At 38.7% G+C, this 22601-nt stretch overlaps 2 protein-coding genes across 9 annotated transcripts in view; both read right to left on the bottom strand.

Moving 5' to 3' along the window:
- Positions 1 to 5497, bottom strand: part of ikbke.S (inhibitor of nuclear factor kappa B kinase subunit epsilon S homeolog) — a 38171-nt gene extending 32674 nt beyond the window's left edge. Inside the window, exons 1-2 of one of the 2 annotated variants that reach the window (XM_041583882.1) lie at positions 3588 to 5497; positions 1800 to 1909 (exon numbers count right to left, since the gene is read on the bottom strand). The gene's annotated coding sequence lies outside the window, so the exon portion shown is untranslated. Of the gene's footprint in view, positions 1 to 1799; positions 1910 to 2701; positions 3355 to 3587 lie in introns of those variants that run through there. The other variant, XM_018249386.2, reaches the window with a different exon arrangement.
- A 1434-nt stretch (positions 5498 to 6931) lies between these two features.
- Positions 6932 to 22601, bottom strand: part of srgap2.S (SLIT-ROBO Rho GTPase activating protein 2 S homeolog) — a 113004-nt gene continuing 97334 nt past the window's right edge. For all 7 annotated transcript variants that reach the window (XM_041583880.1, XM_018249381.2, XM_041583881.1 and 4 more), the window contains 6 exons: positions 21956 to 22171; positions 18006 to 18085; positions 14153 to 14204; positions 10607 to 10756; positions 9885 to 10203; positions 6932 to 9092 (listed from right to left, as the gene is read on the bottom strand). In XM_041583880.1, coding sequence (XP_041439814.1) covers positions 8709 to 9092; positions 9885 to 10203; positions 10607 to 10756; positions 14153 to 14204; positions 18006 to 18085; positions 21956 to 22171 — 1201 coding nt within the window. In that variant the 3' untranslated portion in view covers positions 6932 to 8708. The remainder of the gene's footprint in view (positions 9093 to 9884; positions 10204 to 10606; positions 10757 to 14152; positions 14205 to 18005; positions 18086 to 21955; positions 22172 to 22601) is intronic.

The following is a 22601-nucleotide window of genomic DNA, read 5'->3' as shown; positions in this document are numbered from 1 at the left end:
TCTGCAATCCATTGCTGGGTTTTTTTGTGAACAAGTTAAAAAAGACAAAATGCCACAAGAGGGTTTATGCAAAAATAATAAGCTCACTTCCTAAAACCTGGCAAGTATTTCTTACAAAAACCTTCTTGTGGGGAAAAAAAGACTATTTAAAAATAAAAAAAAAACCCCACAAAAGCAACTGATTGCAGAAAACGGAAGTGAAAAAACTAATCTATTCTGCAAACATTTTGCTTAATAGGAGCATTGATGAGATGGGTATAACAAATGCTGAAAAAAAAAAGTGTTTAAATGTTAGCTGTTGTTTTTCCCATTAGCTGTTCTGACCAATATGTTACCCTACACTTTGGCTACATTGTTTCACTTTTACTTCATTGTATATACAAGTTAGGGATGCACCGAATCCAGGATTCGGTTCGAGATTCGGTTCGAGATTCGGTCAGGATTTGGCCTTTTTCAGCAGGATTTGTCCGAATCCTTCTGCCAGGCCGAACCGAATCCTGATTTGGATTTGCAAATTAGGGGCGGGGAGGGAAATCACGTGACTTTTTGTCACAAAACAAGGAAGTAAAAAATGTTTTCCCCTTCCCACCCCTAATTTGCATACAAATTAGGATTCGGATTTGGTTTGGTATTCAGAAAAATCTTTTGCAAAGGATTCAGGGGTTCAGCCGAATGCAAAATAGTGGATTCGGTGCATCCCTAATATAAATACACAATCAGATACGTATGTAGTAAAATGCAGTTTTTGACTGATGTGCACAAAATCCTACTAATACTAATATTGTCATCAGTGGCATAACTAGAGTGCGCCGGGCCCCCTGGAAAAAAAATCTTCAGAGGGGCCCAGCGCATTTGATCCCCATCTGCCCGCCCACTTCCCACCCTGACCCCGCCCACTCTCCACTGACTGGGGAAGGGGGGGGTTCTTGTTAATTATAGAGAAAGCAGACCCGGCAGTCTGGGCCCCCCTGGACATACATATTTCATATATATCATACAAATGGAAATAAGGGCGTATAATGATGTATCATTAAGAATACAGTCAGTGGCATAACTAGATATTTCTGGGCCCCACAGCAAATTATTCATGGCGCCCCCAAATTGTCTATAGTTTTGCCAATATTTATTGAAATTGCATATTAATGAGGGCCTCAGGGGCCCCCTATACCTACTAAGCCCCCCTGCAACCGCAGGGTCTGCTTCCTCTGTAGTTTCACCCTGATAATGATCTGAACCATATCTTGGAAACCATTTGTAGAAAAGACTGACTTTAAGTTCGGATTTTATCATCTTAAAAGATCATGCAGCTGTAAGGTAAAATTGGTCCTGCTTGCACAGATACTGTCATATGAATATATGATAATATCTCTCCATATATGAACAAATTATCTTATAAAACAAGTATTTTACCACAATATTTAGGCAGAACATCTGCCATTGACTTCTACATGAACTCGGTAGGTCTGAGTTGGGGTACTTTTTTATTTGGACTTTTAACACCATCAGGGTTTAATAAATCATGAAAAATGCGAGGTTTTTTTTCTATAAATTTTTTTTTATTTTTCCCCTTTAAAAGTCCAACCAGAAAAAAATCGGACATTTATAAATAACCCCCTTATTGTCTCTTGTGCAAATGATTATCCTTTAGCTCTCATTAGTATGGAAAGTAAACAGAACACAGGACAAGGTACGACTGCAAATTTTAAGTCACATTGGCCCCATCCTTCAGTCGATAACTGCCCATGCCCTGTATTCCTTTCCATTGCAAAATCCTTATAATTAATGTATGAATAACTAACCTGTGGTATTGAAGATGTTGATTTACTCTCACTGGACTTTCTAGTTGGATAATGCTGTGTATTGTAGTTCAATAACAGCTGAAGAGTCACAAGCTACAAATCACTGATTACTGCAATAATAAAAAAGAATATTATACTGGGGCACTAGCAGGAAGCAGCGATTACAAAATCAAGATGAGGCATATTGGAAAATGACAACGATTTGTTCTCCAGTAATGATTCGTTTTTTGTTATTTATACTTCCTGCTTGATGGAGAAAAAAAAAGGTAGAATCACTGAGGGGCACCACAGGAAAAGTACCCCAGGCCAGTGCATTTGTATGAGGAAGAGGAATACTAATCCTAACATCTTGTGATACTAAAACATAACCTACTAATGTTTGTACCTAATTTAATTTTCATGAATTAGATCGTAAGTGCCCACTGCATAGAGGTTAGAAAGGAAACTGCTTGCATCAGATGATGCATTTCCCATTGGCAGTTATTGAGCAGGATCCCTAGTGGTTTTAAACAAACTGTGCCGTTCTACAGATAATACATCAATTCAGGCAAGCATTATGGCAGTTCCCTTTCCTGTGAATGCATGGAAATACTGGATGCATACAAGCACAATAAGCTGTGCCCTCATGCTCTGCTTGTTATTTACGTGTGAGTAGGTGAACAGGAGTGTAAATAGGTGAATTTGAGATTACATTTTAAAGAAATAGTGCAGCACTGACGTAGGCTGTACAGAGATTAACAGAAGTTTGCAGTTACAACACAAATCAGGAGATAATAATACACAACAGCATGCATACAATATATACTTGGAAGAAAGTTCTCATCCAGGGCTAAACACAATCATCAGGTATGTCCTGCAGGGTATAGCCAGCAGTTTAGTTCAGTAGATGAACAAATACATACCATATGTGTCTGACTGAAGATTCAGTGCTACTGTTGGACCTTCCAAGGTTGAAGTATTGAATACCGACCTGCTCAATTATCTGCTCTTTGTATATAAATCACAGTGGCACCTGCCCTTGCCTGAGACTTTATGCACAGACATTTCTGCACTCTCACACTGTACATCCTTGTTTCACTTTTGTTTCTCGCAAAGATGAGCCTCTTAAAGAGGCAGAGTGCAGATTTCACAATGCTGACAACAGACACACATCCATGTTCACAACTATACTTATCTGTCCCATGAAATGGTTTATGATTGGGAATTATGAATATTTGTTTCTTCGTGGCCTGTGGCAACCCCACTCCCTCCCCCCCCACATGTGCCTTCAATATTTCAATACCTCTGGGAGGTCAGGGGGGAGCCTTTAGTCACATATAAGGGGTCTGGGTCGGTGGGGGGTGTCCCAGTCCAACCCTGAACCTATTTTTACCATCCAGATCTGTGTTTTAGCAAAGCGGTGTCATACGGTTTTCTTTAAATGCTACATATTGCATTGTTACTTGATCATAAAATAGAGAGATTCATGTTGAACTCACAAAAACACACTTAGGGCGTTATTTACTAAAATCCAAACTATTTCCTTAAAACCACTTCAACTAAACTCCTGTGCACATTTTACCGTATTTATTAATAAATTAACTAAAAAAAATCTGGTGTGGGAAAGACTCCATAAAATTGTGAAAAAAATCCGACCGTACGACTTTTGGATTTGAGGCCCGAAAACCACAAATTCTTCGTATTACACGAAACCCAGAGCAGATCAGGATATCTTCCAGTTGCAAATGGGACATCTGCCATTGGTGTGCACATAAGTAGCTTTATATAAATTATAATATACATACATACATGTTCTGAAGGAATGCCTGTTAGAAAAGCCATCATCTTTATAGAGATTAGTAGTATTCCTGAGCTGTTCCGTGTATAGATAGTGTGTGCGGTTCTTCCAGCCTATTTTTCCAGCAAGGAACACAAGTTATAGAGGTGTGCAATTTTTCTTCTTGCATGCTATCTAAGGCTGATGCCAGACTGGGCTGGTCTTCCGTTGGCCAAGAATCAGCCCACATCAGCCTTCTTCTTTGCCTGCACCTAAAACCTCTGAGTTGGAGTTGGTTTGGGTTCAGGCACATGCGCCAAAGTGAATTTCAGCTCTGAGATTTGCCTCATGTGCCTGGCTTTGTTCTCACAGCTCCCCAAGCACAAAAGCTGCTTAGATCATAATGCCAGCCAATGAGCACATGTATTCGAATATGTTTATAAGATAAAAGATTGCTGCAATCCTTGTGTCTGGCATTCAAAAAGAATCTGTGTAATTACTATGTTGCTTAATTTGCCCATGCTCTTCATTTTAGTGGCCCAAGGCTACATACAAACAGTCACTCCTGTCAAGGGCTCGGGGTCCCACTTACAAATCTGAAAAAGCACACAGACATTAACTAAAAACACAGTTTATTGAATAGTTTCCACATTTAAACCTCTTCACCAGTCAGCCTGGGATTTGAGAGAATACAAAGCACAAAAACTGACTTACATTTTTCCAGTTGTGAAAACATTGCTGGTTGTTGTTGTGGTGGTGGTGGCGTTTGAAAGGTGAGGGGAAGTGGGAGACCACGTGTAAATGGCATTTTTTTTTTTAATATGAGGGTTACATATGACAAAAACATTCTTCTAAACAACAGTATCATTCACCCATTGGATGACATCACTCCCGAAACAGAAATTATACAGAATAAAATTAAACAAGGAAAGAAAAATAAAATACCAAAACACTGCATTTCAGTGGTCAAAGTGCCATAAAAAAAAAAAGCTGATGTACTGTGTGGATTTATTGCAAAGAGCACAATATTAGATTGTTGCTCACTTTCCCAATATATATGCAAAGAAAATGAAGGTTCCCTGCACGATATGAAAAATGAGTCCAATTTATGCAGGAGTCAGACTTGCAACCCGTATGTCACCAGAGATAGAAGTATGCATTAAACCCTCTGGAACAAGAGAGAAAGGGAAATCTTTATACTGTATGTTTAGACGTGACCACATAGCTGACTGGTTACACAATTCCTTTGCATATATGCCTTATATATTTCTAGGAGCGGACACACTGCTGCCTCACTTCAGATATAAACGGGGATTCTAATGTTCATCTTTATTGTTGAAGCAATATGGCAACTCCAAAAACTCCTAAAATGCATAGCAGCACGGATTCCGAAAATGCATGCCTTGTACGCATAAGCAGCTACGGCAGAAATCTGATTGGATGACTTATTGCAGGTTAGCACTACACAAAGGGTTGAACCTAGATGTTCTCTTCAAGTCGAAGGCTTCTACTGAAAAGATTTTTTCCATACACAACATTTTGGAACAGTAACAAATATATATTTACTCTGAGAGTAGAGCATCCTATATTTAAAATTGCATGCACTGCTTTTCAGATGTGGACATCATGAACATCATTCCTGATGAATTCTATATTCCTCACATTCTACTCATTCCCATGTACCTGTTTGTAGGGAAAATGTGCTGCTCTGTTCTGATATGGCACATATTTTTTGGGGATAATGTGTTTTTATTTTCACTCGAGGGGTGGGTTCCTTATGAACTGCATGCACATACCCCTCTAAATGCCTCATCTATATTTTAAAGTAATGAAAATATAATGTACTGTTGCCCTGTACTGGTAATACTGGTGTGTTATACTACTATAGTTCATAAAAACAAGCTGCTGTGTAGCAATGGCGGAAATTGAAACAAGGCTATATGGCACAGGTTAAATAGTGGATAACAGATTATGCTCTACAGAGCTTTTCTGCTATCTGCTGTGTAACCTGAGCCTTTTCTCTTATGAATGGCTGCCCCCATGTATAAACTATAGTAGTGTTTCTGAAGCAAACACAGCAGTTTAACCTGTGCAGGGCAACAGTACGTTATATTCTCATTATTTTAAAACGCTTTAATTTTTGATGTTACTGTTCCTTTAGTGTTAAAGTGTTCTTCAAGCACCATGGGTTAGTGAAAACAAAACTGTGGCAGCAAATTAATTAAATGAGAAACCTTATTCTGGTCACATAAAGTGTGGGTTTTCAGTTTCCCAGCATTCTCCACTGATTATTCATCATTTTCATGTGTGGGCTATAGCCCAATAGCTCTGCATAACGAAATATGTATTAAGTGTGGTGTGTATCCGGTGAATCCCCGAATACTAAGAGTGCTACTGTATCTGTATGTAGCTGTAGTGTCAGGTTAGTTCAACACATTCATTTTTGTTTCATCTGAGAGGAGAAAGATATGACTGCTGATATATTTATAGCTTTTTATTAGCGTACAATCCCTTATTGGGTAATAACATAATCACTTTCCAGTGTTATTCTCCATGACATTTCATTAAGGGACATCACTTTACTTAATGAGCTGATTCAGAGTACATTTTATTTCCAACAAATTGGCATTAACCAGCCTTTTATTTATTACTGAGTTGAATATGAAAAAAACAATTTTGCCTTATTTCTGGCCTGCAGGCTTTCTTCAATAAGACCAAATTGTACTCCCCTGTTGTGTAGATACTACACACACACGCCTAAAGTCTCTTATTGCACAGAAATGGCTAAAAAAGTATTGCTGCTGATGGTGTCATTGTTTTTGATTCCCAAGCATTGAAAAATGTGATAAAGATTGTTCAGAAGATACACATAATACTCCAGCTTGCTGTGAGATTGCTCCATAGCCATGTTTTCCTTTAAAGGAACAGCAACACCAACAAATGAAAGTGAAGTGTTTGAAAGTAATGAAATTAAAATGTCTTGTTGCCGTGCATGAATGTATTTACATCAGAAACACAACTATTGTTTATATAAGGAAGCATGGGGACAGCCATTAAAGCACAGGATACACAGTAGATAACTGATATGTTGTGTAGTATACCATTGTATATTACAGAGCTCATTTGTTATCTGCTGTGTAACCTTTGCCTTTTCTCCTTTTCTAGCTTTGAATGGCTGCCCCCATGGCTACACAGCAGCTTCTTTATATAAACTATAGTTGTTTTTCTGAAGCAAACACACCAGCTTTACCAGTGTAGCACAAAAGTACCTTATATTTTCATTAGTTTGAGATGCTTTTCTTTTGTGGTGTTACTGTTTCCTTAAGTTCCTTGTGTCTGGAACAAGGGTGAGGACAAGGTTTTTTATGTGTTTTGGAAAGCAGCCTGGACAGGAATGCTACATTTAATAATCAGCCATGAAGTTAAAGTTTGAATCAATAGAACCATTTTGATCATGAACACTGTTCCATCTTTTAAGCAATGGTGGCCAGTTTCACTTCCTGGGTAGAACAAAGGGCACAAATTGTAGCCCAAGGCTTTAGCGAGGGGTAGGTTATTGGAACTGTACTTGATATCAACGTAATGGTTGAAAGTTTTTTTTTAAAATAACATATTAATATTACAAAGGACAAGCTACAAACCCAACAATGCCAAAGTAAACTCATAGGAAGCCATTCTCTCATCTACTTATCTTTCCCTGAATTCTAGATTAAAGTTTTCAAACTGTTCATTTTAAGATCTTTTGCGTCAGGTTCAGTCCTTTTAATCCCATCTCCCCATAGCTCATAACAAGTAAAACACTGGTTGTCTGTCATTCAGAAATAGTTCCAAGAGTATCTAGGGCAGGAGATATTTTCACCCTAAATCTCACCCTATGACCTTCAAGCTTTATGTATCTAGGGAAACAAATCTGTTTTCCCCAACACCCCCCCCCCAAAAAAAAATTACCTGAATAAACCCTCAGGCAGCTGCAAAGCATCTTAGACATCCTTCCTTAAAAAAAAAAAAAAAAAAAGCAGCCAGGCTATTGCCCCTTCAACCGAAAATGAATTGATATGACTTTTATGTGATATTTTTCTTTTTCAAATGGTGAATGTGTTCTTGTATTCAATAAGAGAGAAAAGAATATAACCACAATGCAAAATGCTAAAAACAAAACCAACCTAAAAAGTGGATACTTAAATGACACTCTCTTTCAAAAGCCAAGAAGGCTACTAGGGTGTCTACTACTGAAAAACTATAGATCCCAATTCATTAGGGTCGGTGGGCTGCTACAGCTTGGACATATTCCCTCTAACATAAGCACCCTCCATTATACAAAGAGGAAAGTACAGAATCAAAACAATGTAGATCAACAACAATTAAAGGGATTCCAGCAGCAAAAAGTAACATATTGCATTTGTTTACATGGTCCTGTACTAGGGGAGCTTCTTTGCGTACTGTGCCCAGCACAAACTATAGGCATGCAACAAGCTACTGTTGCCCTGCAGGAATTACTTAACAGGCATTAGCCAGGAAAGATCTTTAAAATTAAAAACACCACCTGTAAATACAGTATCATTTAAGGCATTTGAACCATTTTTAAAGATTTCAGTAACTTGTCAAAAATGACAGCATAACAATCCCTTATATAAGGGAAAAAGATTAATAGCAGTGACATACTTTGTAACATAACTGAATGGCTGATGCTTAAAATGAACTTGTGAGCCTAAAACTTACCCTGGTCATATTTTGGTGCAGTCTCTACATCCAGTTGAATCCTAACTAGTAACTAAACACAGGGACAGTTTCATACACTGAACAATATTTTAAACCCAGTTGGTAGTTTATGTAGTTTGGCGTTGGAACTGTCCTGTGAACTGATTAAATGTGTTGCTGTCCTTAGATCACATTGCTACACAAGTCAGACTGACCGCTAACACATTAAACATTGCTATCATGCGGTCACTTCTGCCCTGAGTTGGACTGACCTATTAAACAGTTTGCACTCAGCTTTTTCTTCTTTTTGGTCCTGCATGGGACTGACACCTTCAGTTCTATCCCCATTTTAACCTCTCCCCGCCTTTATTTTAAGGCTTCTTATGACCCTCAAGTCTCTATGTACACACTGAAGACTTAACATTGATTTCACAGTGATGTCCCCACACCCAGCATCACACTGGACAAGACTTGTCAGGAGGCTGCTGACCGGATGTAGAACCTACTCCACTTGCAGCTTGGGGCCCAGATTTGGGGAACATATTAGGTTTAGGCCTTGTGGCTGGAGGTCGAGATGGGGGAAGCCGCACAGATTTGGCAGTACGGAAAGAACAAGTGATATCGCTAGCTGAGCTGGAGCTTCGCTGGAAACCAGGTTCCACATCCCTCAGGGACTGGGCATGGAGGGGACTGGAAGGCTCAGAATTAGGGGCAGCCACAGGAGAGGTCTTTAGAGGCTCCAAGGTGTCCAGCACCACATCAGGGGCATGTTTAGCATTGCTTTGGCGCTCAAGCTCCCTGAGTTCATTAAGAGCAGAGTTCATGGTAGCTTCAATATCCTGAGAAGTAAAAATGGAGGAAATAAATTATAATTGTATACATAATCCATCATAGTCATTTGATAGAAACCCTGAAAATGTTATGAAAATTCAAGCAACTCTGCACTGTGTTATAGCCACTACTACAGGTATGGAATCTATTATCCAGAATATTTGGGACCTGGGGCTTGCCGTAATTTCGATTTTCATACCTTAAGTCTGCTAGAAAATCATGTAAACATAAAATAAACCCAATAGGCCGGTTTTGCTTCCAATTAGGATTAATTATATTTTAGTTGGATCAAGTACAAGGTACTGTTTTATTATTACAGAGAAAAAGGAAATCATATATAAAAATTTGGATAAAATTGAGTCTATGAAAAATAGCCTTTCTGTAATTCGGAACTTTCTGAATAATGGGTTTCCTGGATAATGGATCCCATATTTGTACTACTAGACAGTGACAATGGCAGGAAACAAAATTGTCAAATGACACTTTCAGTGGATCCTACTGCCTAGGAGAACACAAACAGAAAAGCTAATGGTGTTTGCCAAACTTCCCTGAAATTTCCCCCACCTCACTACTATGTGTTCAAATAATTATATATGATAGGAAACCTCTTTATTATAGTAGGCTGTGTAGTAAATGTTCCAGCTACACAAACAATAAAACACTTATAAGTAAGTCACATTAGAAACAATATTTTAGAGGATACAGTTGATTGCACAAGGACCTTCTATCACCTTGTGTTTAAGTACAATCACAATGAAATTGTGTGAAGTTCTACAGCAGCGCCAACCACTGACATCTACCTGAGCAATGACTTCTGGATCCAGTGGGCGGTGATTGTTGAAGCTCTTTGACCTTCCTGCCGCCATTGCTTTACGTATTTGAGGGCTATCCATCCGGTTCTTCAGGGACGCATGTCGACTAATGTTGCTGACTGTGCCATGTCCACTGATAGAGCAGCGGTCTGGAGCCTCCCTAGAGAAGTTTTGGCTCATGACAGGTTGAGATGCAGGTCTTACTGATCCTCCGGGGGAAGCTGGCTCTGATGTATCAGAACTAGAGAGGCTATCACTCTGCCGGAACGTTCTCCGAATGCTTCCAGATTCTGGCCTCTTCCTCTGTCTGCAAAGGAAAATTTGAAATAGGTAGGTTCAAGTCAGTAGCGGAACTACCGGGGGAGCAGGGGGTGCGAGCGGGCCAAGGCCCACACCCTCTCAGGGCCCCCCGGCAGCCCGCGCGACATTGAAATGCAGGTCGTAAGGAGGGGGGCGGGGGCCCAGCTGCGCGTCACGCACCAGGGCCCGCCCCCCTCTAGTTACGTTACTGGTTCAAGCGGATGACACTTCTGGAATGGTCACTAAGTGTATACACAAACAGTACTGGGAAATATATTTGTGACCTACAACTGCAAGGTCTATATTTTATTCATAGTAATAAAAACCTTCATTATATTTTGGTTTTAGATCATCCATACATTGCCTTATAGGTTCTAGCTTGATGTTTTATGGCTGCATGCAATACTTACTTGTTAATATTAGCAAGGTATATATCAGCCACATGACTCCCTGCAGGACAGCTGAGAGTGGCTCTTGCGGTGACCTTTTCTTGAGGAAGTGGCTCAGAGCTTTGCTCAGATTCAGATCGAGGGCTTGACCTCTCGCTTGGGGGATCTTCACTATATAATAAAAAAACAAAAGGCCACATGCTACTGCTTTCTGTTCTAGGGTGATAAAATCTCACATAATTATAACATTCAGATTTTCCTGTTCAGCAGCTAAACATTATATTATTATTTACATTCTGTATACATTTCAGTTCTATAGGCATTGGTTGCCCATTCATTGCTTTTAAAAGATGTAAGTATGTGTAGTGTTGCATACAAATTTCTTAAGCTGACCACAGATGCAAAGATAAAGGTGTGCGAATCGAAATGTGGTACAATTTTTGGGCCGTGTGTGGATCGTAGTTAGCCCAAGAAATATTAAGAACTATAGATTTATCCTAATAAAAACAATAGTCAAAACATTCAGTTCAAGCCCTATTCATTAAACTCTTAAAAAAGGGTGGCATACTGTAATTTATTTTTACAGGTATACAAGTATTAGTATCACAGTTTTATGGCACATCTGATATCCCCACGGCTTATAACTGAAAGCAGTTTATAAGCTTATAGTTTTAGTTTCTTTGTGGCATTTATTAATTATATATTTCACTTTGAATCATTTACAGTTAGGTCCATAAATCTTTGGACAGAGACAACTTTTTTCAAATTTTGGTTCTTTACATTACCACAATGAATTTTAAATGAAACAACTCTCAGCTTTAATTCAGTGGGTTGAACAAAAAGATTGCATAAAAATGTAAGTAACTAAAGCCTTTTTTTTTTAACACAATCACTTCATTTCAGGCGCTCAAAAGCAATTGGACAAATTGAAAATAAAATGTTAATTTCTAATACTTGGTTGAAAACCCTTTGCTGGCAATGACAGCCTGTAGTCTTGAACTCATGGACATCACCAGATTCTGGGTTTCCTCCTTTTTAATGCTCTACCAGGTCTTTACTGCAGCAGTTTTCAGTTGCTGTTTGTTTGTGGGCCTTTCTGACCGAAGTTTAGTCTTCAACAAGTAAAAAAATGCATGCTCAATTGGGTTCAGATCAGGTGACTGACTTGGCCATTCCAGAATATTCCACTTCTTTGCTTTAATAAACTCCTGGGTTGCTTTGGCTGTATGATTTTGGTCATTGTCCATCTGTATTATGAAACGCCTTCCAATCAATTTGACTGCATTTAGCTGGATTTGAGCAGAAAGTGTCTCTGACCATCTCAGAATTCATTTGGCTGCTTCTGTCCTGTATCACATCATCAATAAACACTAGTGTCCAAGTGCCACTGGCAGCCATGCACACCCAAGCCATCACACTGCCTCCGCCATGTTTTATAGAGATGTGGTATGCTTTGGATCATGAGCTGTTCCATGCCTTCTCCATACTTTTTTCTTGCTGTCTTTCTGGTAGAGGTTGATCTTGGTTTCATCTGTCCAAAGAATGTTTTTCCAGAACTGTGCTGGCTTTTTTAGATGTTTTTTTTTTGTTTTTTTTAGCAAAGTCCAATCTAGCCTTTCTATTCTTCATGCTTATGAGTGGTTTCCACCTTGCAGTGCACCCTCTGTATTTACTTTCATGCAGTCTTCTCTTTACGATAGACTTGGATATTGATACGCTTACCTCCTGTTGTTCACTTGTTTGGCTGTTGTGAAGGGGTTTCTCTTCACCATGGAAATGATTCTGTGATCATCCACCACTGTTGTCTTCCGTGGACGTCCAGGTCTTTTTGCGTTGCTGAGTTCACCAGTGCTTTCTTTCTTTCTCAGGATGTATCAAACTGTAGTTTTTGCCACTCCTAATATTGTAGCAATTTTTCAGATGGGTTTTTTCTTTTTTTGCAGCTTAAGGATGGCTTGTTTCACCTGCATGGAGAGCTCCTTTGACCGTCTGTTCACAGCAAAATATTCCGCATACATGCACCCCCCTCAAATCAACTGGTATTTATCTGCTTCATTGATAATGCCATAACAAAAGAGTTGCCCACACCTGCCCATGAAATAGCCTTTGAGTCAATTGTCCAATTGCTTTTGAGCCCGGGAAATCAAGTGAGTGTGTTAAAAAAAGGCTTTAGTTCCTTGCATTTTTATGCAATCCTTTTGTTCAAACCACTGAATTAAAGCTGAAAGTCTGCAATTTAACTGCATCGGAGTGGTTTCATTTAAAATTTATTGTGGTAATGTACAGAACCAAAATTGGTTCTGTAGAGAGACTGAGACTTGGCCAAGTTAACTTAGCCCACCAACCACACAATCTTTTTATTTATTATCAATTAAATTTTCAAATGAATAGTGAGACTAATTTCTGATAGACTTAAAGTACCTAATATAAAATCAGAAAGTCCTACTGCATGACAGTTGCAGGCTCATTTTTAGTCTGGCAAACCTGGCATTTCCATGTTATGCACCCAACCCAAACTGATTTGTATAAGGGAGACTCACAATATTCTATGCCCTTGAGATGAATTCTAATTTGTTAAAAGTTATTGGTTACAGGAGAAAGAAATTTCGTCCAGTATTCAGGTTCCTTTCTACTAACTGTTCACTGTGCAATAGTCATAACACATCAATAGCATTAGGGCAAGCAAGAGTTATGCAAACTACAATACAGCCACTGTAAAAAGAGGTAGAATTCTGAGAACTAAAATTTGCAACTAATGCAACTTTTTTAATTATTAACTTTTATAGACTCCATGTCCTCTTCCAATAAGCTCCCATAAAGGAAGCTATTTATCATACAACTGCAGCACACCGTAGGGTAGTTGCTGGTGCAGTGCAGTCATTTGGACAATATAGCTGCAACATAAAGCACTGTCTACCTTTAAAAGGCTAATTTTATTCTAGGTTAACTTCCCACTGTGAATGAAGATGATCATACATATATAGGACCCTTGCATCTACCCAATAAAAATATGCATCACCACAAGTCTTTCAGCTTGTACAGACTGATCATAAATGGATCAGAGAGTGATCTGTCAAAACTGCCGGTTTGACCCTTTAAGTGTCCAACAAGATACAAGCCCAACAAGCTTGTACAATGCATGTACACGTTTGCCTACAGGTTAGAACTACACAAGATGCAAGTAGCTTGCATAAATAAGCCCTGCTGTTTTAAAGCCAAGGTGTGCAATCTATGCAAAGAAACTGACAGTTTAGTCAAAGTACAAAAGAGGTTCAATTGGGTGAATGGGATAGGGACCATGTATTGTAAGCTCTACTGGGGCAGGGGCTAATGTGAATGATGTGTAGTGTCCGTAAAGTGCTGGTATAAATACAAGGAAATAAACTAAAAGAATAAATTACAGCAATGGTGTAGCACTCTATGCATAAAGGTATACATACAGCAAACTAAGCATCGACTGACACCTGCTGGACCCCTTGAAGAACTACTTTGAATTTCACATTTTGTAAATAAAATCAGTTATACAGTAATTAATGCTAGTCGCACCCTGCTGGTTTTAGAACATACCTTCCAGTAAGTATCCTCCGGCTGCTATATCCAGTGCTGTTGGTGTGGTAACCTGTATGTGATAACAAAGCAAATTAGTAAATAGAACATTTATCAAAATAAAAGGGTAGTTGGCAAAAATGCATTCATTCATATACCGTAGCATTACCTTTGTAAATCTCTTCCATTGCACATTGTTTAGGTCTATCCATTAAATCTATACAGTACACAACAGTCTCGGCTGACAAGTTGTGGCTACTCAATATACTCACACTGTTCTCAACCAGCCTCACACATATTAATGGATTTCACACAAGCAAGAAAATACCGGTTTCTTGTTATCTTGTTCTTTCTTATTCATTACACATTTCCAGTCATGTTCCTTCTTTTATATGGATGTAAATATTGTAGAACCTCCATTCTACATTTTCAGGGGACCACAAAGCATGGTGTAAATTTTGGGCAAACGTAAAATCAGGGCACTTTATTACACATAATATATTGGTGTGACCACCGTAAAACAGTGTAAAATCAAGAAAAACTTCAATGTTTGCACAATTGAGGTTTCACTGTACCATTCTGTGCCAAAGGAATGGACGGCACTCCACTTGAAGAGGAAAAAAGTCTTTATTGCAAGCTAAAAGTAGGGATCAAAGGCCCTACGCGTTTCGGGATACAATCCCTTAATCATAGGCACCATTATTCCATGGTTTCCGCAAGGCAGTCATTTTTGTAACATTCAACAGTTCAACATTGTTGAAACTGACAAAGAAACTTAGAATGAATAAAGAAGCTCAAGGGCCGTAGGAGCCCAAAGTGTTTTCGCTCACATTAGTCTTGCGCTGCAGCTTTTTAATATGAAATAACAAGCAATTTCAGCAGCAATAAAGAATATATATTCTTTAATTTTATTTAATAAATTGTGCAGTTTTGATGACCATACCTTAAGTTGCCCAAACAACATTTAAATATTAAATTGGTTTAGCACCAACATATATTTTTGCAGCTTAGTTAGGATCGAGCACAAGGTACTGTACTGTTTTATTATTACAGAGAAAAACTAATCATTAAAAAAGGCAAATATTTGACTAAATGTACTCCATGGGAGATCTGTGGGCAAAAGCTCAAATAACATTTAAAGCGGGGGGGGGGGGGGTCCTAAAAGCATATCAGTACTGATTACTGCAGGCATGGCTCACAGGGACTAACTGCCCATCAATTTTATGGTACAGTAAATTTACTGCATAACTGCTGTACAGCACTGCCATAGGTTCTACTTTGAACTTTTTTTGAACGGCTGTTTACACCATGCTATCGGAGGTGTAGATTCAATTCTTGGAGAAGTTTTGTTTTTTTTATTGTGATTCACCTACCTGCTGCGGTCTTTTAAAGATAAAGGGGACAACCCAAAAAATGTTGTGTCAACACATTTGCCAAAAAGGGGTATCAGCAGACAAGTTTCCTATACGAACTACATGCAGATGTTGCCTTATTTGGAATCAAATAAAAGGACTATAGTGAAAGATAGCAATGTGGCCCTATATCAATTATACTACCGAGTCTACATGTTATAGTGTCCATTATAAGCTCAAGCAATTGTATAACAAAATAATACATGGTAGCCCAGCACAATAAAGCTGGCCACAGACAGGCACCATAAGCTGTAGACTTTTCCTTAATAGAGTTAGCAGATGACTTGCCCTTGTATTGATTCTTACCAATGGCCTGTCATCTGTCTTGTTGGTTATTAAATCCCACCAGCATGTTGATTGTGGTCACTCTTTTGAGGGGAATGCATAATCCTGCATAGTGATCCACTCATTGGCCTAGGGGCTAATGATTGTATCAGCTTGATTTGGCCCAACGCATGGGTTGCCAAACAGCAGGGTGGTCTAATGGGCAAATCTTTCCTAGTATAACCAGCATAAGACCCACAAACATTTTATTGAAAATATATCATTTAAACAGTAAACATTTAGGGATGCACCATATCCGGTATTCACAATTTTGCAGCCTTTGGGAGCATCCTTACTATTTAGGCAAACAAAATCAGAAGTCATGTGACTTTTATCCCTAACAAGTTTTTATATTCTGGTCTGAAAGTTTATGTCCAGATACATATGTGCCTTACTCAACAACTCATCATAGGGTTAGTTAAATGAACAGTAACGCCAAAAAATGTAAGTGTTTTAACTAATGAAAATATAATGTACTGCTGCCCTGCACTGGTGTATTTGCTTCAGAACCTCTACTATAGTTTATATAAATAAACCGATTTGTAGCCATGGAGGCAGCCATTCAAAGCTGAAAAGGGGAGAAAAGGCACAGGATACACAGTTAATAACAGATAAGCTCTGTAGTATACAATGGGATTCAGTACTTCAGTACTGTGTAACCTGTGCTTGAATGGCTGCCCCTATGGCTACACAGAAGCTTTATATAAATTATATTTATATAAGGACATCAGTACATTATATTGTCATTCATTTAAAAAACTTGAATTTTTTGATGTTACTATTCCTTTAGGGTATAATGAGGGCCTACTGAGAGACAAAAACAGTCATTGTGGTATTAGAAAAGTTCTTCAACAGCTACATACTACCATGCAGTGGACATAAAAATATGCTGTATTTCACCTTTTTTTCCTCTTTAATCCCTTTCTTTTTGTTGTATCATCCTTCCACTCTATTCTCTTTATTTCCTTATCCCCCAGGAAAAAGGCCCTCTCTTCCCATGCAGCAAGGCCCAACAATACTCGTTACCTTAATCAGCAGCACTGTCTCTCAGTACATTAGGGTGTGTTACTCATTGTCACAGCAATGTTGACAGGAATTTTCATCTTTAACAGACACTACCACTACTAAATCCTGTTAAACAAATGCAAGAACATTCCCCCCCCCCCATTGGATGTAAAACTCCTATTTGTGTCAGTAGCAGAACAGCATTCTCTTGTTATTTTAAGAGAACTATCAGGCAGGGAGAATCTTTGGTTACAGGTACAAAATTACTTTCCACACTGTTACAAAACAGTGCACCCCTACAGGGTAAATAGGTAGAGCATATCGGAATTTTTGAGTATAATGAAGACACAAAGGTAAGGACAACTCTGTGATCTCCAACCAGTGGCTTGTGAGGAACATGTTGATCACCAGACCCTTGGCTGTTGCTTCCAGTGGCCTCAAAACAGGTGCATACTTTTGAATTTCAGACTTTGAGGCAAGTATTAGTTGCCTAAAACCAGATGTACGGCCAAACAGAGTCTCATTTAGACTGCCTGTCCACAAAGAAGCTACCAAATAGCAAATTACAGCCCTTATTTGCCCCCCCCAGGAACTTTTTCATGCTTGTGTTCCTCCCCAACTCTTTTTACAATTGAATGTGGCTCACTGGTAAAAAATAAATAAATGGTTGGGAACCCCTGGTATAACTAAATGTTATGTATTTATTTAGGTACTTCAGCTATTCTTGCCATCTCACCCACCCTTTACTCATCTGAACAAATTTAATAGAGTTATTTTGTCAGTGTTGAAGCATGCAAAGGCCGTGGCCTGGCCACAATAATTGTCAGCTGCCAAACAGGAAGAGATAATGGGAATCATGTTGCTTGCAGCAAATATAAGGAAGTACCATCTGAATAACTGGACTACATGTTTTAGGAAAAAAGTTTCTACCTTTTGCCATCCACCATTTATGACAGAAAAAAACACAGAACTGTGTGTAACTAAATTTTTATAGTACTGATATAGTACTGAATTAAAACTTCAAGACCAATAAAATGCCAATATCATATTGGTTTTTCTAGGGACAGATATTGGCAATATTATGAGTTTGATAATACCTACTGTTTCGATAAAGAAAGGAAGTAGATACTCACCCTCTTCTGAACTTTGCAATTCAGTTGTAATATCCAACACACTGTCTTCTGCTGAGATGGGCTCACTGTGAGAACTCTCGCTGCACAGTAAAAAAAAAAAAGTTGAGTTTGGGAAAAACAGCAGCATGGTGGAAAAAGTACACAGTAGCAGAGAAAATAAAGGAAAAGACAGCTCAAGGTAAACCATTTATGTACTTAAATTTAGTAACTATTACCTTTCCCCTATCATGTGCCTAACCTACCAGATCAAGGAACATCAACATAGAGTATATTACGAGCCACTAATCCAAGAATAATGTATCCCATGTATCTAATAAAAAGCACATTTATATGTCATATAATACTGTTGAATACTACAGAGCCAAAGAAGGGCAAGTACAGATCTGATTATATGTATATTCCAAGATTGCTGGAAAATTTGGTGTTATACCATAAAAATTATTTTATTTTCTTTAGATCAAAATAAGCATAGCAAAATCTTTGCACTACGGAGTTCTCCAGTTTTCTTGTGCTATGGAATAGCATAACGTAAAGGGGTTATTATTCACCTTTGAGATAACTTTTAGTATGATGTAGAGTGATATTCTGAGACAATTTGCATTTCATTTCATTTTTTATTATTGAAGGTTTTTAGTTATTTAGCTTTATATTCAGCAGCTCTTTACCCTAGCAACCAAGCATTGATTTGAATAAGAAACTGGGATATGAATAGGAGAGTGCCTGAATAGAAGGATCAGTAATTAAAAAGTAACAATAACAATACATTTGTAGCCTTACAGAGCATTTTTTTTAAGAAGGGATTTGAAAGCTGCAAAGAGTCAGAAGCAAAAGGCAATTAACTAAATAATAAAAACCAATTAGAAAGTTGCTTAGAATTGGTTGTTCTATAACATAATAAAAGTTTCCTTAATTTTAATAGGCCAGGTAGGTAGACTGGCCTTTACATTAACTACAAATATGGTTTATCCTGAAGCTCTGCACGTTTCAATACAGCTTGGAGCAAATTTTGTCTTTTGCCATAACGAGCTATGTAGTTCTACAGTAATATGGAATAGTTCTATCACATTGGTCATATGGGTAAGCTGGTGATTTTGGCATGAATGGATATCTGATTGAAGCTCAGCACCTTGGAAAGCCACCTGCAAAGTAACTGCAAGTGACAATATTATCAGCCGCATTATAACAGTTAGGGATCCTCAGAGCAGTACTCACTCCTATTCACCATAGTAAAACAAAATAAGAATATCCAGTGAAGCAGAGTCAACCATGCTCAGTATCTATTATCTGTAAGAATCCTGGAAGCCAGGAGTCGTCATGGTCTTTTTGATATTTTGACAGCTTGTATTGTCGGTATATTTGTGAGTAGACATCTGTTTTTTAACTATTCATGCAACATTAAAGGAGAAGGAAAGTGAGTTTGCACTTGGGGTGTCAAATGTTAGGCACCCCCAAGTGATTGCATTGACTTACCTGAAACGCCGGGCCCGGGGTTATACCAGTGAGCACCACGGAGTGATTCTCTTCCGTCTTCCGCTTTCCTAGTGCGGCTGCGCATGCACAGTAGAACGAAAAGCTGAACTTTAACTAAAAAGTCGACTATTTTGTTCAACTGCGCATGCGTTTGCCCCGGGAAATTTGAAGAAAGAATAAGCCGGAAGAGGATCGCTCTGTGGTGCTCACTGGAATAATCCTGGGCCGTTGCAGTTTTCAGTACAATCACTTGGGGGTGCCTAACTCCCAAGTGCAAACAGACTTTCCTTCTCCTTTAACAGAATCTAATATTTTATTCTTCTCTCCTTTGCACTACTGGAATAAAAGTAATAGTGGAATTGCTGTGGAAACAAGCTGGTTGTTGATGAGTGGTTTTTAACATTATGTCTGTGAGTATGTATGTATATAGGCACAGCTTTAAAACATGCAAACTCTCTATTCCTTTGTAAGATTTGTCTTTCAGAATGCTTACATGGCTTTACAAAGCAATACATACTGAGCATTTGATCATTTTGCTATAAATATTTTAATTTGCCAAAAAATAAACGAAAAATGTTCATTCTATTCTAAATCAAAAATTACCTAGAGTAGTACTGATTTCAGGATTTCTGAAGCCCACATATTTCATAACATGCGTTGCACAATGTGTTTATAAATGAAAGGTGGAGCTTTTCCCCTGAAGAATTGTATCCAAAGCAGCCAACAGGCTTCATGTGCTTTTTTTTCAGTTACAGTTCTCAATGTTTTTTTTATTTTTTTTTTTGACCACCAACCTAGTCCAGGAACCACTATAGTAAAGAAAATATTAACAAGACATACAGGATATAGAGATATTACAGTAACTAATTATGGATCTGGAAACAAGTGATATGGAAGGAGTTTCTGCAGGCTCTGAGAGAAGCTTTCATCAAATGTTCACTTTGTAAAACAAAAAAGCCATTAGCCAAATTCTCCACCAGAGGGCACTTTTTTACCATACATTAAAAAAAGCCTGTATAATACTGCCTGTAACAAATGCTACAGGCTACTTTAAAACTTGCCCTAGGAAGCAAGGCATAATCCTTTTACTTGTCACTTTTGGAAGTATAACATAAAAATGAAAGTTGTTGTGACCTAAAATATGATGTGTAATGTAGATGAAAACATGCCTCTAAAAGGGGCATTTTGACATTAAAATATTATATTTGCATAGTGTACCATGTGAAACTCATTTTATTAATGGGTTGTGAATTACTTTCTATTTTGCTCCTTCCATGTCAGTGACCCTGGTAACCATATTCCTTTTCATCTTTATTTTGCCATTCAACCCGCTGTCTAGCTCTGTGATCCCCAACCAGTGTGCCTCACCAGGCCATTAGGGTGAAGACATACAGAGCTACTAGTAGCAGCTACAAAATAGACAATAGGGATAATTGGCTTTAGGGTAAGGTCACATGGGGAGATTCGGGGAGAATTAGTCGACCGGCGACTAACCGCTGCCTCTTCTGGACTACAATCTCCCTGAACTGCTTTCCCGCCGGATATAATGAAACATCGCCAGCGGGATGGCACTTCGTTTTCCGAAGACGTCCGAACTTTCCTCGTGAGGCAACTTCTGCGACCTTGGAAAACGAAGCACGGCGAGTGCCATCCTGCTGGCGATTTTTCATTATAGCCGGCGGGAAGGCAGGTCGGGGAGCTTGTCACCCAGAAGAAGAGGAGATTAGTCACCGGGCGACTAAATCCCCCCGTGTGACCTTACCCTAACTGAGGCACTATGTGTGTTTTAGCAAATCTTCGCTACAGTGGGCAATTAATCTCCCCGAAATGCCTTCCCACCAGCAAGAATATCAATCGCAAGTGGATGGCATGTCCGTTGCTTCGTTTCCCAAAATCAGACGCAGTTGCCTCACAAGGAAATTCACATCCTTGCCGGCGGGAAGGCATGTAGTGGAGATTAATCACTCACAGTAGCGAAGATTTATCAACTAATCTCCTTGTGTGTCACCACCCTAAAACTTGTTATGGTCTTAGTAATGGCAATTAGGACTATTTTGTAGCCAAGACAAGTAGCTGCTACTAGTATCTCTGTGTGTCCACACCCTTAGATGTTGCTCCTAGTGGCCTCAATGCAGGTGCTTATTTTTTTAATTCTTGGATTGAAGGCAAGCTTTAGTTGCATAAAAAAAAAAAACATGTGATATGATTGGTGTGGCCAAAACATGGCTGAACAAGTCACATGATTGGGCAGTTAATATCAGCGGCTGTACTTTGTTTTGGAGGGACAGAGGAGGGGTATGTCTGTTTGTTAGGCAGGATTTAAAAGCTAATATAAAGGAGGAGGTGATGTTAGAAAATGAGGGGTGGAGCTCTTCCCCGACTGTCCATGCATATGCTTATATTATGCTTCAAGTTTATTTAAATGTTAAGGTTAACTCCATCTTTAGAATACATAAGTCTTGCATTCTATTTTTCCTTACCAGTCTTCACTCCCTGGGATATAGACTGGTCCCTCCAGCTCGCGTGGACCAGGAAAGATGCATTCATGCTGCATGATGATGGTTTTGATGATCTCATTGATATGTGATTGGTAAGACACCTGGTCATGATTGTCAGGGACACACATCAAGGTTGGACCAAAGCAGATGGCCAGATTGTAGGGATCCATCATATTATCATCACTAAACTGAGACAGACTGCAAGGAGATTAACACTGTGAAATAACATTCGAGTGGTTGGGATTTCTCTTTCATACACATACAAGTGAGAGTTTGCCGCACTTGTTGAAGGTATACTTTTGTGAGACAGAGGGCATAACATGCAGGGGAAAACAGGAGATATGCCATATCAACAACTGATTATAGGGAGGAGCTTGGAGAGATAAGGAGTATCATTGATAAGACTAATATAACACATAAGGACACAAATAAAATGTGAAAATTCAGAGAGTTAGGGGATATAGATGGAAAATATATTAATGGGAACAGAGTATGAGTACAAATAAAGGGAAAGCTGACCCAAAAAAAAAAAAAAAAGAGTATGGCGAAATACAACAGGTAATCGTGATATAAGGATGAGAAAGACTAGATTTAATGATTGGGTAGAAAACCGGGATGTGCCAAATCA

This window comes from Xenopus laevis, chromosome 2S (assembly GCF_017654675.1).
Source record: "Xenopus laevis strain J_2021 chromosome 2S, Xenopus_laevis_v10.1, whole genome shotgun sequence".
NCBI classification, from domain to species: domain Eukaryota; kingdom Metazoa; phylum Chordata; class Amphibia; order Anura; family Pipidae; genus Xenopus; species Xenopus laevis.
The sequence above is the reverse complement of the archived record's forward strand: the minus strand, read 5'-3'. Positions and strand labels throughout refer to the sequence as shown.